General features: G+C 38.3%; 1 protein-coding gene across 1 annotated transcript in view; it reads right to left on the minus strand.

Annotated features, from left to right (window-relative positions):
• Positions 1–13,019, minus strand: part of RBM11 (RNA binding motif protein 11) — a 30,036-nt gene that overhangs the window by 12,747 nt on the left and 4,270 nt on the right. Inside the window, exons 3-4 of the mRNA XM_078452889.2 lie at positions 11,814–11,886; positions 1,483–1,579 (exon numbers count right to left, since the gene is read on the minus strand). Coding sequence (XP_078309015.1) covers positions 1,483–1,579; positions 11,814–11,886 — 170 coding nt within the window. The remainder of the gene's footprint in view (positions 1–1,482; positions 1,580–11,813; positions 11,887–13,019) is intronic.

The raw sequence follows: 13,019 nt of genomic DNA on the forward strand, positions 1-13,019 counted from the left end.
TAGGAAAATAAAATATTTTGTTTATAATACTGTTTCTAATATTAATAATGTATTTTATTTATCCCAAAATATCCCAAATACTGTCATTTGAACATGTGAATAATATAAGAATTATTAATGAGCTTTTTTACTTTCCCTTTTCCATACCAAGTCTTTAAAATTTGGTGTGCATGTTATACTTATAGCACGTCTCAATTAAGATGCTACATTTGCACAGACAATACTTGATCTGAATTTAGATTATCCAAAATTTACATTTGAAAAAGGAGATTCACATACCCAAGGTTTCAAATATTCTTAAAAATATTCTAATAACTGAGGGCGCCTGAGTGGTTCAGTCGGTTAAGCGTCCGACTTCGGCTCAGATCATGATCTCCTGGTTTGTGGGTTCGAGCCCTGCGTCAGGCCCTGTGCTGATGGCTCAGAGCCTGGAGCCTGCTTTGGATTCTGTGTCCCCCTCTCTCTATGCCCTTCCCCTGCTCATGCTCTGACTCTCTCTCCATCAAAAATAAACATTAAAAAAATTTAAAAAATATTCTAATAACTGAACTGAGTATCTGTTTTTAAATTTTAATAAAAATTAAAATTAAGTAAAATTAAAACTCAGCTCCTTATTCTCACATGCGGTAATGGCCACCGTACGATAGAGCATGTTTGTCCACTATTAAGATAGAGAGACACTTTCTTGTTTTTAATTCAAATTTCTAACTACACAAAGTAGATGAAAGATTAATAGAGACAAAATGAACTTGTGTGTGTGAGTACATGCATGGGTGTGTATGTTTCTCATCTCTACCAACAACATGACATGTAGGAAGAAGGGTATTGACAGTTTTGAATGAGAACTAGTTGTCTGTGAATATCTCACTGTAACTAAGAAAAATTTTTTCCAGAAGTTCAATTCTCGATGTTCCTTATGTTTACAAAATGAAAATGCCTACCTGAAACATCTGAAGCTCACATATATGTTGGATATTTAAAAAAAAAATCACAATCTGTGAATCACACTACTTGTGTTACAATCCCACATCTGTCACTGACAAGCTGTCTTGGGCCTATTTGTATCCCTCAGTTTTATTAGGCATAAAATGAAGAGTTAAAAGAAAAATATTTTCCTAAGTTCCCCTTTAACTTATTGTGACCATACTAATAATTTCTAGGCTGGAACTACATTTTTGAGAGCCTTTGGAAATAATGCAGTTTACTCTACCAACTGAGAAGCTAAATTAAATTAAATTTAAATGAGAACTCTCTATTCAAATTTTCCTTGGACCACAGTGCATCCTCACTACCATCTACCCGCTTTGTACGGACACACTTACTCAGATACTAAGTTTGAGACTGAAGATGCCTGTGTTAGAGCCGACCACCACTGGGCAGAAGACAGCCTCTGCCTTCACTCCAGGTTGAGATTTGAGAACCGTAAGTTCCACCATAGTCTGTATTATATTATACATTGAACCAAAGGCATATCAAACTTACCATTTTCTGAAAGAAAAAATATTCTTGAGGTAAAGTTGCACCGTTAATTGGAAAAAACTGCATGGGAAAGGAAGATCTGCCCACAACTTCTTCATTTCTTTGGGAAGGGAAAAGAAAAATTAACGAACAGTTAAAATTCTTACACACAAATGTCCTTTTTTCTAAAAAACAATAAAAAAATAATAAAAGCTCTTTGTAATTAAAAAACAAAGCTTCCCTAAAACAACTCGATTAAGATTAATTAACTTTAAACATATACATACAAATGATCAGACATTATACTGATAAAATAGTGACCTCATAGTGCCTTATATCTTATTAATTACTAACACACTGAAATTTAAATATATAGAGTCACATCTGACTTTCTGATAGGAAAATGTTCAATATGTTATACTTGTACAAAGAAAAAGAACACTTAGATATGAAGAGAGCAAAGCTAGTCATTAGTAACCACCAAGAATGCATTTAATTTTCTACAGATATAAAAAGTGAAAGAAATATAGAATTTATCCTCAATTTATTTTGGAAGGTATCTTCACTGTTTAACTAGAAAAATTATGCTCTTTCCTAAATGGACTGCTAATGTTGCCATCAAGCCATGTTTGCTGATTTCTTTCACACATGAATTAAGATAATAAAAATCCCTAATTCAAGAACAGTTGTGAGCTAAAGTTTCATTTGTAAGTATAATATTTGCTTCTATGAAGATGTTTAATAAATTCCAATGTTAGAACAACTAGCCTTCATTTGCTACTTGCTCCTCAGTATTCCACAATTTTAATGCTAATACGACTAATCCTTAGGAAAGAGATGTGCTGGGAGAAAGGGTAAAACTAACACAGGCATGTTTTTGGGACCTGGGAAGATGGCGGCGTAGGAGGACGCTGGGCTCACCTCCTCCTGCTGATCACTTATTCCACCCACATTGGCCTAAATAGCCCAGAAAACCATCAGAAGACTAGCAGAACGGACTCCAGAGCCAAGCATAGACAGAGGCCCATGGAAGAGGGTAGGAAGGACAGAGAGGCAGTGCATGCTACACGGACTGGCGGGAGGGAACCAGGGCGGTGGACGGGCAGCCCACCCGGCAGGGCAGAGCCCCGAGTCTGAATTGCAAAAATGGAGGGGCTGGACTCCGTGAGTTCTGACAGCCAGCGGAACTTAACATCTGGAATGTTATAAGTCAACAGCTCTGCTCTTGGAGAGCAGGGAGGGCGAGAGGACGCCAGGAGAGTTGTTGAGCCCCGGAAGACAGAGCTCAGCTCAGCAGGGGAACAAAGGCACTGGCAAGTGCCCTCTCCCTCTCTCATTCCCCAGCCAAAATTCCAAAGGGAACCAGTTCCTGTCACTGAACTTGCTTGCACCCTGCAAACACCCAACGCCGTGCTTCTGTGGATCCATCCCTCCAACAGGCCTGCCTCCCTCCAGGTGCTGCAGGGCCCCTCCCGCAGGGGACCACCAATGTCAAAGTGAGCTAAGCCTGCCCCTCCCATCCCTGTGCACCTTGTGGATCCACCCCGGCTAACACGCCAGATCCCATCGAAGCAGCACCACAAGCCTGGCAGTGTGCAAGTAGCCCAGACAGGGGCCGCACCACTCCACAGTGAGTCCTGACTCTGGGAGAGGGGAAGATAAGGTACACACCAGTCTGACTGTGGCCCCAGCAGTGGGCTAGGGGCAGACACTGGGTCTGACTGTGGCCCCGCCCAACAACACAAGTTACTCAGAACAGCACAGAAGTGCCTTGCAGTTTGGAGCCACCACAGGGACTACCCAAAATGACAAAATGGAAGAATTATCCTCAAAGAAACTCCAGGAAGTAGCGACAGCTAATGAATTGATCAAAAACAATTTAAGCAATATAAAAGAACAAGAATTTAGAATAATAGTCATGAAATTAATCACTGGGCTTGAAAAACACATACTGGACAGCAGAGAATCTATTGCTACAGAGATCAAAAGACTAAGAAATAGTCATGAGGAGCTAAAAAAATGATATAAATGAGGTGCAAAATAAAATGGAAGTGGCCATAGCATGGATTGAAGAGGCAGAGGAGAGAATAGGTGAATTAGAAGATAAAATTATTGAAAAAGAGGAAGCTGAGAAAAAGAGAGATTAAAAAAAAAACAGGAGTATGAGGGGAGAATTAGAGAACTGAGTGATGCAATCAAATGGAACAATATCCATATTAGGAATTCCAGAAGAAGAAGAGAGAAAGAAAGGGGCTGAAGGTGTACTTGAAGAAATAATAGCTGAGAACTTCCCTGATCTGGGGAAGGAAAAAGGCATTGAAATCCAAGAGGCACAGAGAACTCCCTTCAGACGTAACTTGAATTGATCTTCTGCACGACATATCATAGTGAAACTGGCAAAATACAAGGATAAAGAGAAAATTCTGAAAGTAGCTAGGGATAAACAGGCTCTAACTTACAAAGGTAGACACATAAGAATAGTAGCAGACCTATCTACTGAAACTTGGCAGGCCAGAAAGGAATGGCAGGAAATCTTTAATGTGACGAACAGAAAAAAATATGCAGCCGAGAATCCTTTATCAAGCAAGTCTGTCATTCAGAATAGAAGAGATAAAGGTTTTCCCAAAGAAACAAAAACTGAAGGAATTCATCACCACTAAACCAGCCCTACAAGAGATCCTAAGGGGGAATTCTGTGAGTGAAATGTTGCAAGGACCACAAAGTGCCAAAGACATCACTACAAGCATGAAACTACAGACATCATAATGACTCTAAACCCATATCTTTATATAATAACACTGAATGTAAATGGGCTAAATGTTCCAACCAAAAGACACAGGGTATCATAATGGATAAAAAAACAAGACCCATCTATTTGCTGTCTACAAGAGACTCATTTTAGACCTGAGGACACCTTCAGATTGAAAGCAAGGGGATGCAGAACTATCATGCTACTGGAAGTCAAAGGAAAGCTGGAGTAGCCATACTTATATCAGACAAACTAGACTTTAAATTTCAGGCTGTAACAAGAGATGAAGAAGGGTATTATATAATAATTACAGGGTCTATCCATCAGGAAGAGCTAACAATTATAAATGTCTATACGCTGAATATGGGAGCCCCCAAATATATAAAACAATTAATCACAAACATAATCAATCTTATTAATAAGAATGTGGTAATTTCAGGGGACTTTTAATACCCCACTTACAACAATGGATAGATCATCTAGACACAGGATCAATAAAGAAACAAGGGCCCTGAATGATACAGTGGACCAGATGGACTTGACAGATATATTTAGATATATCTGCATCCCAAAGCAACAGAATATACTTTCTTCTTGAGTGCACATGGAACATTCTCCAAGATAGATCACATATTGAGTCACAAAACAGCCCTTCATAAGTATAAAAGAATTAGATCACACCATGCACACTTTCAGACCACAATGCTATGAAACTTGAAATCAGCCACAGGAAAAAGTCTGGAAAACCTCCAAAAGCATGGAGGTTAAAGAACACCCTACTAAAGAATGAATGGGTTAACCAATGGAAACAAATGAAAATACAACAATCCAAACACTTTGGGATGCAGCGAAGGCAGTCCTGAGATGAAAATACATTGCAATCCAGGCCTATCTCAAGAAACAAGAAAAATCCCAAATACAAAATCTAACAGCACACCTAAAGGAAATAGAAGCAGAACAGCAAAGATACCCCAAACTCAGCAGAAGAAAATAAATAATAAAGATCAGAGCAGAAATAAACAATATAGAATCTAAAAAGCTGTAGAGCAGATCAATGAAACCAAGAGTTGGTTTTTTGAAAAAATAAACAAAATTGATAAACCTCTAGCCAGGCTTCTCAAAAAGAAAAGGGAGATGATCCAAATATATAGAATCACGAATGACAATGGAATTATTACAACTAATCTGTCAGAAATACAAGCAATTATCAGGAAATACTATAAAAAATTATATGCCAACAAATTGGACAACCTGGAAGAAATGGACAAATTCCTAAGCACCCACACACTTCCAAAACTCAAACAGGAAGAAATAGAAAACTTGAACAGACCCATAACCAGCAAAGAAATTGAATCAGTTATCAAAAATCTCCCAACAAATAAGAGTCCAGGAACAGATGGCTTCCCTGGGGAATTCTACCAGACATTTAAAGCAGAGATAATACCTATCCTCCTCAAGCTGTTCCAAAAAATAGAAAGGGAAGGAAAACTTCCAGACTCATTCTATGAAGCCAGCATTACTTTGATTCCCAAACCAGATAGAGACCTAGCAAAAAACAGAACTACAGGCCAATATCCCTGGTGAATATGGATGCAAAAATTCTCAATAAGATACTAGCAAATTGAATTCAACAGTGTATAAAAAGAATTATTCACCATGATCAAGTGGGATTCATTCCTGGGCTGCAGGACTGGTTCAACATTCGCAAATCAATCAATGTGATACATCACATTAATAAAAGAAAAAATAAGAACCATATGATCCTGTCAATCGATGCAGAAAAAGCATTTGACAAAATTCAGCATCCTTTCTTAATAAAAACCCTAGAGAAAGTCGAGATAGAAGGAACATACTTAAACATCATAAAAGCCACTTATGAAAAGCCCACAGCTAACATCATCCTCAATAGGGAAAAACTGAGAGCTTTCTCCCTGAGATCAGGAACACGACAGGGATGTCCACTCTCACTGCTATTGTTTAACATAGTGTTGGAAGTGCTAGCATCAGCAATCAGACAACAAAAGGAAATCAAAGGCATCATAATTGGCAAAGATGAAGTCAAGCTTTCACTTGTTGCAGATGACATGATATTATACATGGAAAACCCAATAGACTCTACAAAAGTCTGCTAGAACTGATACATGAATTCAGCAAAGTCACAGGATACAAATTTAATGTACAGAAATCAGTTGCATTCTTATACACTAATAATGAAGCAACAGAAAGACAAATAAAGAAACTGATCCCATTCCCAATTGCACCAAGAAGCATAAAATACCTAGGAATAAACCTAACTAAAGATGTAAAAGATCTGTATGCTGAAAACTATAGACAGCTTATGAAGGAAATTGAAGAAGATAACAAAGAAATGGGAAAACATTCATACTCATGGATTGAAAGAATAAATATTGTTAAAATGTCAATACTACTGAAAGCAATCTACACATTCAATGCAATCCCAATCAAAACTGCACCAGCATTCTTCTCAAAGCTAGAACAAGCAATCCTAAAATTTGTATGGAACCACAAAAGACCCTGAATAGCCAAAGTAATTTTGAAGAAGAAGACCAAAGTGGGGAGCATCAAAATCCCAGACTTTAGCCTCTACTACAAAGCAGTAATCATCAAGACAGCATGGTATTGGCACAAAAACAGACACATTGACCAATGGAATAGAACAGAAACCCCAGAATTGGATCCACAAATTTATGGCCAACTAATTTTTGACAAAGCAGGAAAGAATATCCAATGGAAAAAAGACAGTTTCTTTAACAAATGGTGCTGGGAGAACTGGACAGCAACATGCAGAAGAATGAAACTAGACCACTTTCTTACACCATTCACAAAAATAAACTCAAAATGGATGAAGGACCTGAATGCGAGACAGAAAACCATCAAAAGCCTAGAGGAGAAAGCAGGAAAAAACTTCTCTCTGATCTCAGCCGCAGCAATTTCTTACTTGACACATCTCCAAAGGCAAGGGAATTAAAAGCAAAAATGAACTACTGGGACCTCATCAAGATAAAAAGCTTCTGCACTGCAAAGGAAACAATCAACAAAACTAAAAGGCAACCGATGGAATGGGAAAAGATATTTGCAAATGACATATCAGACAAAGGGCTAGTATCCAAAATCTATAAATAACACACCAAACTCCACACCTGAAAAACAAATAATCCAGTGAAGAAATGGGCAGAAGACATGAGCAGACATTTCTCTAAAGAAGACATCCAGATGGCCAACAGGCACATGAAAAGATGCTCGACGTCGCTCCTCATCAGGGAAATACAAATCAAAACCACACTCAGATACCACCTCATGCCAGTCAGAGTAGCTAAAATGAACAAATCAGGAGAATATAGTTGCTGGCGAGGATGTGGAGAAATGAGAACCCTCTTGTACTGTTGGTGGGAATGCAAACTGGTACAGCCGCTCTGGAAAACAGTGTGGAGATTCCTCAAAAAATTAACAATAGATCTACCCTATGACCCAGCAATAGCACTGCTAGGAATTTACCCAAGGGATACAGGAGTGCTGATGCATAGGGAGACTTGTACCCCAATGTTTATAGCAGCACTTTCAACAATAGCCAAATTATTGAAAGAGCCTAAATGTCCATTAACTGATGAATGGATAAAGAAATTGTGGTTTATATACACAATGGAATACTACTTGGCAATGAGAAAGAATGAAATATGGCCTTTTGCAGCAATGTAGATGGAACTATAGAGTGTTATGATAAGTGAAATAAGTCATATAGAGAAAGACAGATACCATATGTTTTCACTTGTATGTGGATTCTGAGAAACTTAACAGAAGACCATGGGGGAGGGGAAGGGAAAAAAAAAAGGTAGAGAGGGAAGGAGCCAAACCATAAGAGTCTCTTAAAAACTGAGAATAAAGTGAGGTTGATGGGGGATAGGAGGGAGGGGAGGGTGGGTGATGGGCACTGAGGAGGGCACCTGTTGGGATGAGCACTGGGTGTCATATGGAAACCAATTTGACAATAAATTTCATATTAAAAAAACTAACACAGGCAGGTAAAGGCAAAAATGAGGACAGGTGAATGACAGGAAGCAGTTAGATGGATAGGCAGAGATCCCATTTATAAGCGGTGACAGTATTGCAAAAACCAGAGGAAGAGTAAATTTCATTAAGGAAGGAATTAGACAGCTGTCAGTTATAAAAGAGGAAGTGTATGGGAAGTAAAGATGTGAAGGATGAAAGATTTTTCGGTGGGGGGGGGGGGAATATAATAGCCTGATTTGGAGACAAGGTGCAAAGACCAGAACATGTGTATAGAACAAGCGATAATAAAGAAACAAATGGAAAGTGCAATGATATTCTAGAGTAGGGAAGATATGACCTCAGTAGCAGAAATAGTGAAATTAGCACCATCATGAAAGCAATTACAGATTCTCTAAAACCATGATCCTTCCTATGTGAGTATCTGGGCATGCACAGTTGTCTACATAGAAGAATTGCATGTAAATTGGGAAGGGTTATGAGCTAAACTGTCACCTCCAAATTTATTATTTTGAAATCCTAACCCCCTATACCTCAGAGTGCGACCTTATTTGGAAATAGGATTGTTGCAGATATAATCAAGAGGAGGTCATACTAGAGTAGCATGAGCCGCTAATCCAATAGGACTGGTGTCTTTATTTTTGTATTTTTATTTTTTTAAATGTTTATTTATTTATTTATTTTGAGAGAGAGAATGAGAGACTGGGGGGAGGGCGAGGCAGAGAGAAGGAGAGACAGAATCCCAAGCAGCCTCCGTGCTGTCATGTGTAGACGCTGATGCGGGGCTCAAGCTCATGAACTGTAAGATCATGACCTGAGCTGAGATCAAGAGTTGGACGCTTAACTGACTGAGCCACCCAGGTGCCCCAGGACTGGTGTCTTTAAAAAAGGGGGAAATTTAGAGATGGGTGCACACAGGGAAAACACCATATGAAGATGAAGGCAGAGATATAGGTGATGGGTCTATAAGCTAAGGAATATCAAATATTGCCAAATAACCAGGAGATGCTAAGGCAGAGACACAGAACAGACTCTTTCTCACAGCCCTCAGAAGGAACTAACTCTGTGGGCACCTTGATCTTGGGCTCCTAGCCTTCAGAACTGTGAGACAAAATATTTCTGTTGTTTAAGTACCTGTTTGTGGTACTTTGTTATGACAACTTTAACAAACTAATTCAGGAACTATTTATTAAAAACAGAAGGTATGAGAGGCAATCAATAGAAGCACAAAAACCCTTTTCCAAGAAAGACCAGTGAAAGATGAAGGGTTTGACATGTACACCACTTTTCTCTGGACATTACTATAGCCTATTCTCATTCTTCCTTTATGATATAACAAATAACTAGAAGATAAGGTACTACTACCGATGAAGTGTAGTATTATGGAATATACTTATAATTCTGATTTTCTACCCTAGAATTTGTGATGAGTTAGTTTGTAAAACGTAAGTACAGAATACAAGAGTTATGTTAACATCTTATAGGGTTTGTCTTGTCTTTCTACATCTGCTCAAATCGTAGCAATAACTTGTTCCTTCCTAATTCCTGAGAAAAAAGAGGTATATTTTACCACGAGAAGAGAGGAAACTCTCATATTAAATATATAGCTCAATTCAGGAGTCTATAGCACTTCCCCTACCAACACAGTTAATTACTCTCTCCTTTTTGGTAACACTGGCTGAAAGTGTTCACTGAATACTTGCTATGTGTCCAATATTTTAAATACATTGCATTTATTACAAAATTTGACTCTCATAATAATCTTTGAGGTATTATCTTTGTTTTATTTATTTATTTTGAGAGAGAGAGAGAGAGAGGGAGAGAATGAGCAGGGGAGGGGCAGAGAGAGAGTGAGAGAGAGAATCCCAAGTAGGTTCCGCACTGTCAGTGCAGAGCCCGACACGGGGCTCGAACTCATGAACCATGAGATCATGACCTGACCTGAAACCAAGAGTTGGATGCTTAACTGACTGAGTCACCTATGCGCCCTTTATCCTCATTTTAAAGACAGGTTATGGTATGGTGAAATAACCTGTCCAAGGTCATAACATTAAAACAGTGGTAAAAGCAGAATTCAAATTCAGGCAATTTGATGTCAGCACCTACTTTTTAACTTCTAATATCCCTGATACAGAAATGCTGGGAAGAAAGATGATGTGAAGCACACTGTGTTTTATTTGGGATGAAATAGTTTTACTACAGATAAGCCTGTGTAATTGTCAGTCCTAAGAGGCACTGCCTTATGCCTCAGAGAGACAGGAGTTTCGGCTACAGCTAGTTTACTTGAGAATATTCGGTTCTGCTGCAGAAGGCAAAAACAAACAAGATGGATGAAATGCTTGTAATAGACTCTAAGTTAGCTGGCGGTTTATGGAACAGTGATGAAGCTGGGTTAGAGATAGAATAAGCAAATCACTTGAGAGATAAAGGCAGAATTTATAATATATATTAAATATAGATAGGAAATGTTAGTATCCTGCCAGACATGCTATAGATAGAGTCAACAGAATATAGGATGGAATAAGTAAGAACGTTACTTATGGACAGAAAGGGAAAGAAACACCATGTCCTCATCATGTCACCCCTGGGCTAACAATTATGTTGCTTCTCTTATCTTTGCTCTGCCTCAGAAATTCAGATAAAACCTGGGGGCATCTAGCAGACTAACCAACAAGTTACTTGTGTGGTCAGGTGTATTTGCCCCTGACCCTCTTTGAGAAGGAAAATTCTGGGAATATTCCATCTGAATGGATATCCTTATTGAACCTCAACTCTAGTTCTCAGAAGCACGCTAGCAGTGAGGAAGGCTGATGCAGCAGAGCGAAAAACGGTGCATGAATATTAGTGTAACCAGAATGCGGTATGCTGGTCCTTCGGCCCACTTGTACCCACTGCTTAAGTGTGCTAACCTATCCAGTATCTTTCTTGTTGCTTTTCACTGTGTCTTTTAAATTGGTTTAATAAACAGCGTGACTCAAACATCTTAATTCAGTTTGAGAGTCCTTCTGTTCCATGACCTCTGGGATAGCTTGCCTGACAATGTCCTTAGAGGCTAATGTTGCATCGAAAAATCAGCCAATGCAAAATTTTAGAATATTTGGAAAATTACAATAGGGAAGTTCTAAAAAGTAGTAAAATAAATAACAGAATGGCTTAATGGCAGAAGGCTTTATTTCAAGACTAGCCACTACCACTTTTTCATCTTTATGACCTTAAAAATTAGTTAACGTTTGCATTTCAATTTATTCAAATATAAAATATGGATAATGGTATCTCTGTGATCATCACAATGACACCTTGGATGCTTAAGTAATTTAACAACTATGACAGGCACAAGGTAAACCATAAAGAACACTAGAAACATAAATCTCTCCCACCTACTGATGAAAATATTAAAACCCCACTTTAAATGAAAATATTTTGTCACTTTTCATGGTTTCAGAAAAAAAGTGAATTGCTTAATTGTATCCTATGTCTAAATAGTAAGGTTTTACAATAGTCCAGTATATATAAAAACTACTGCTGGTATAAGAACACATTTATTTGCTTTACCTTTTTGAAAAAAAATATTTTTAATTACCTGTAGCTGTGTGAATTTATCTTAACACAGCTCTCGAAACTTTGGTTGGCTGGTTCAGAAGAGCGAGAGCTCCCTATGGAAGAAATAGAACAACTGATTACTTAATGGTACATTTTTTTTTTTTTTTTGAGTTCTAACATTAAGCCATACAGAAACTCGAAATCTGAAAGGATTTAGCACTGGTTAAAATTCCTCAATCATATAATTAAGATACCCAAATATATCTTTGATCTCCCAAGTTATATTTATAAATTATTTACATCACTGCAAATGAATGAATTACAACCAAGATTTGTCCAAAGTAATGGCTATACAGAAAAATGATACTGATATAGGACCATAAGGTCCCTGATGTTGTATTGTTCTACATGCCTGTAGACTAACAATGGCAAACATTTGCGTTATTTGCATCCTTTGTAGAATGCATGAGTTCTCCAACCCGCACTGGCAAAAGCGGATGCAACCTTAGGATGCTGAGCAGCTGGCTGGGATGTGTCAGAACATACTATGTCGTGGCCCATTTTACCAGTCCTTGTGAGTTAACCAGAAAGTACTTGAGAGCATTATACAGCTAATTAGCTTTGAGAAAACATTAACAAAATAAATAAAAGAAAGAAACACAAGGAGAAACCCTTTTCCTTTGCAATGAGGTATTGTTTTCTTATTCTTATTCATTTTTAGTATAATGAGAGGAATAAAAAACAAACAAGGAATACATCAATATCCTTGAATAATCTGGGGAGGGAGGAAACATAAGCATCCCAAGCCCTGCACCATGAGCATAAGCATCGCCTCTATCAGTCCCTCAAAGCATGAAAGAGGTAGAGCAGTAGCACAGTGTTCCCTGGTATTTAACCAGTTGTTGGGGAGTATGCAGGAGAAGGCATTTGAGGTCATTCATGTCAGGAAGCTTTCCTCCAGTTACTGAGGGTCACTCTGCAGCCACTTTCAGCCAGCTGCTCTTGCAGGGACTTTGATCTAGGCAATATGTAGAGCATGGTTTTCCCAGAAGAATGACTAAGACACTCACTATACCTTCCAAATAGTAGGTATTTGATACCATACATTAGCACTGACGAGAAGATTAGCAAATAGCCTTGCTGTATAAAGGCTAGAGCTGTGTGTCCGCAGTTCATTTAGATCTGCTTAATTTAAAACAGCAAATAGCAATATCGTAGCTACCTTCTGGCTGGTACTAAGATAGAA

Source organism: Panthera onca, chromosome C2, assembly GCF_046562875.1.
Source record: "Panthera onca isolate mPanOnc1 chromosome C2, mPanOnc1 haplotype 2, whole genome shotgun sequence".
NCBI classification, from domain to species: domain Eukaryota; kingdom Metazoa; phylum Chordata; class Mammalia; order Carnivora; family Felidae; genus Panthera; species Panthera onca.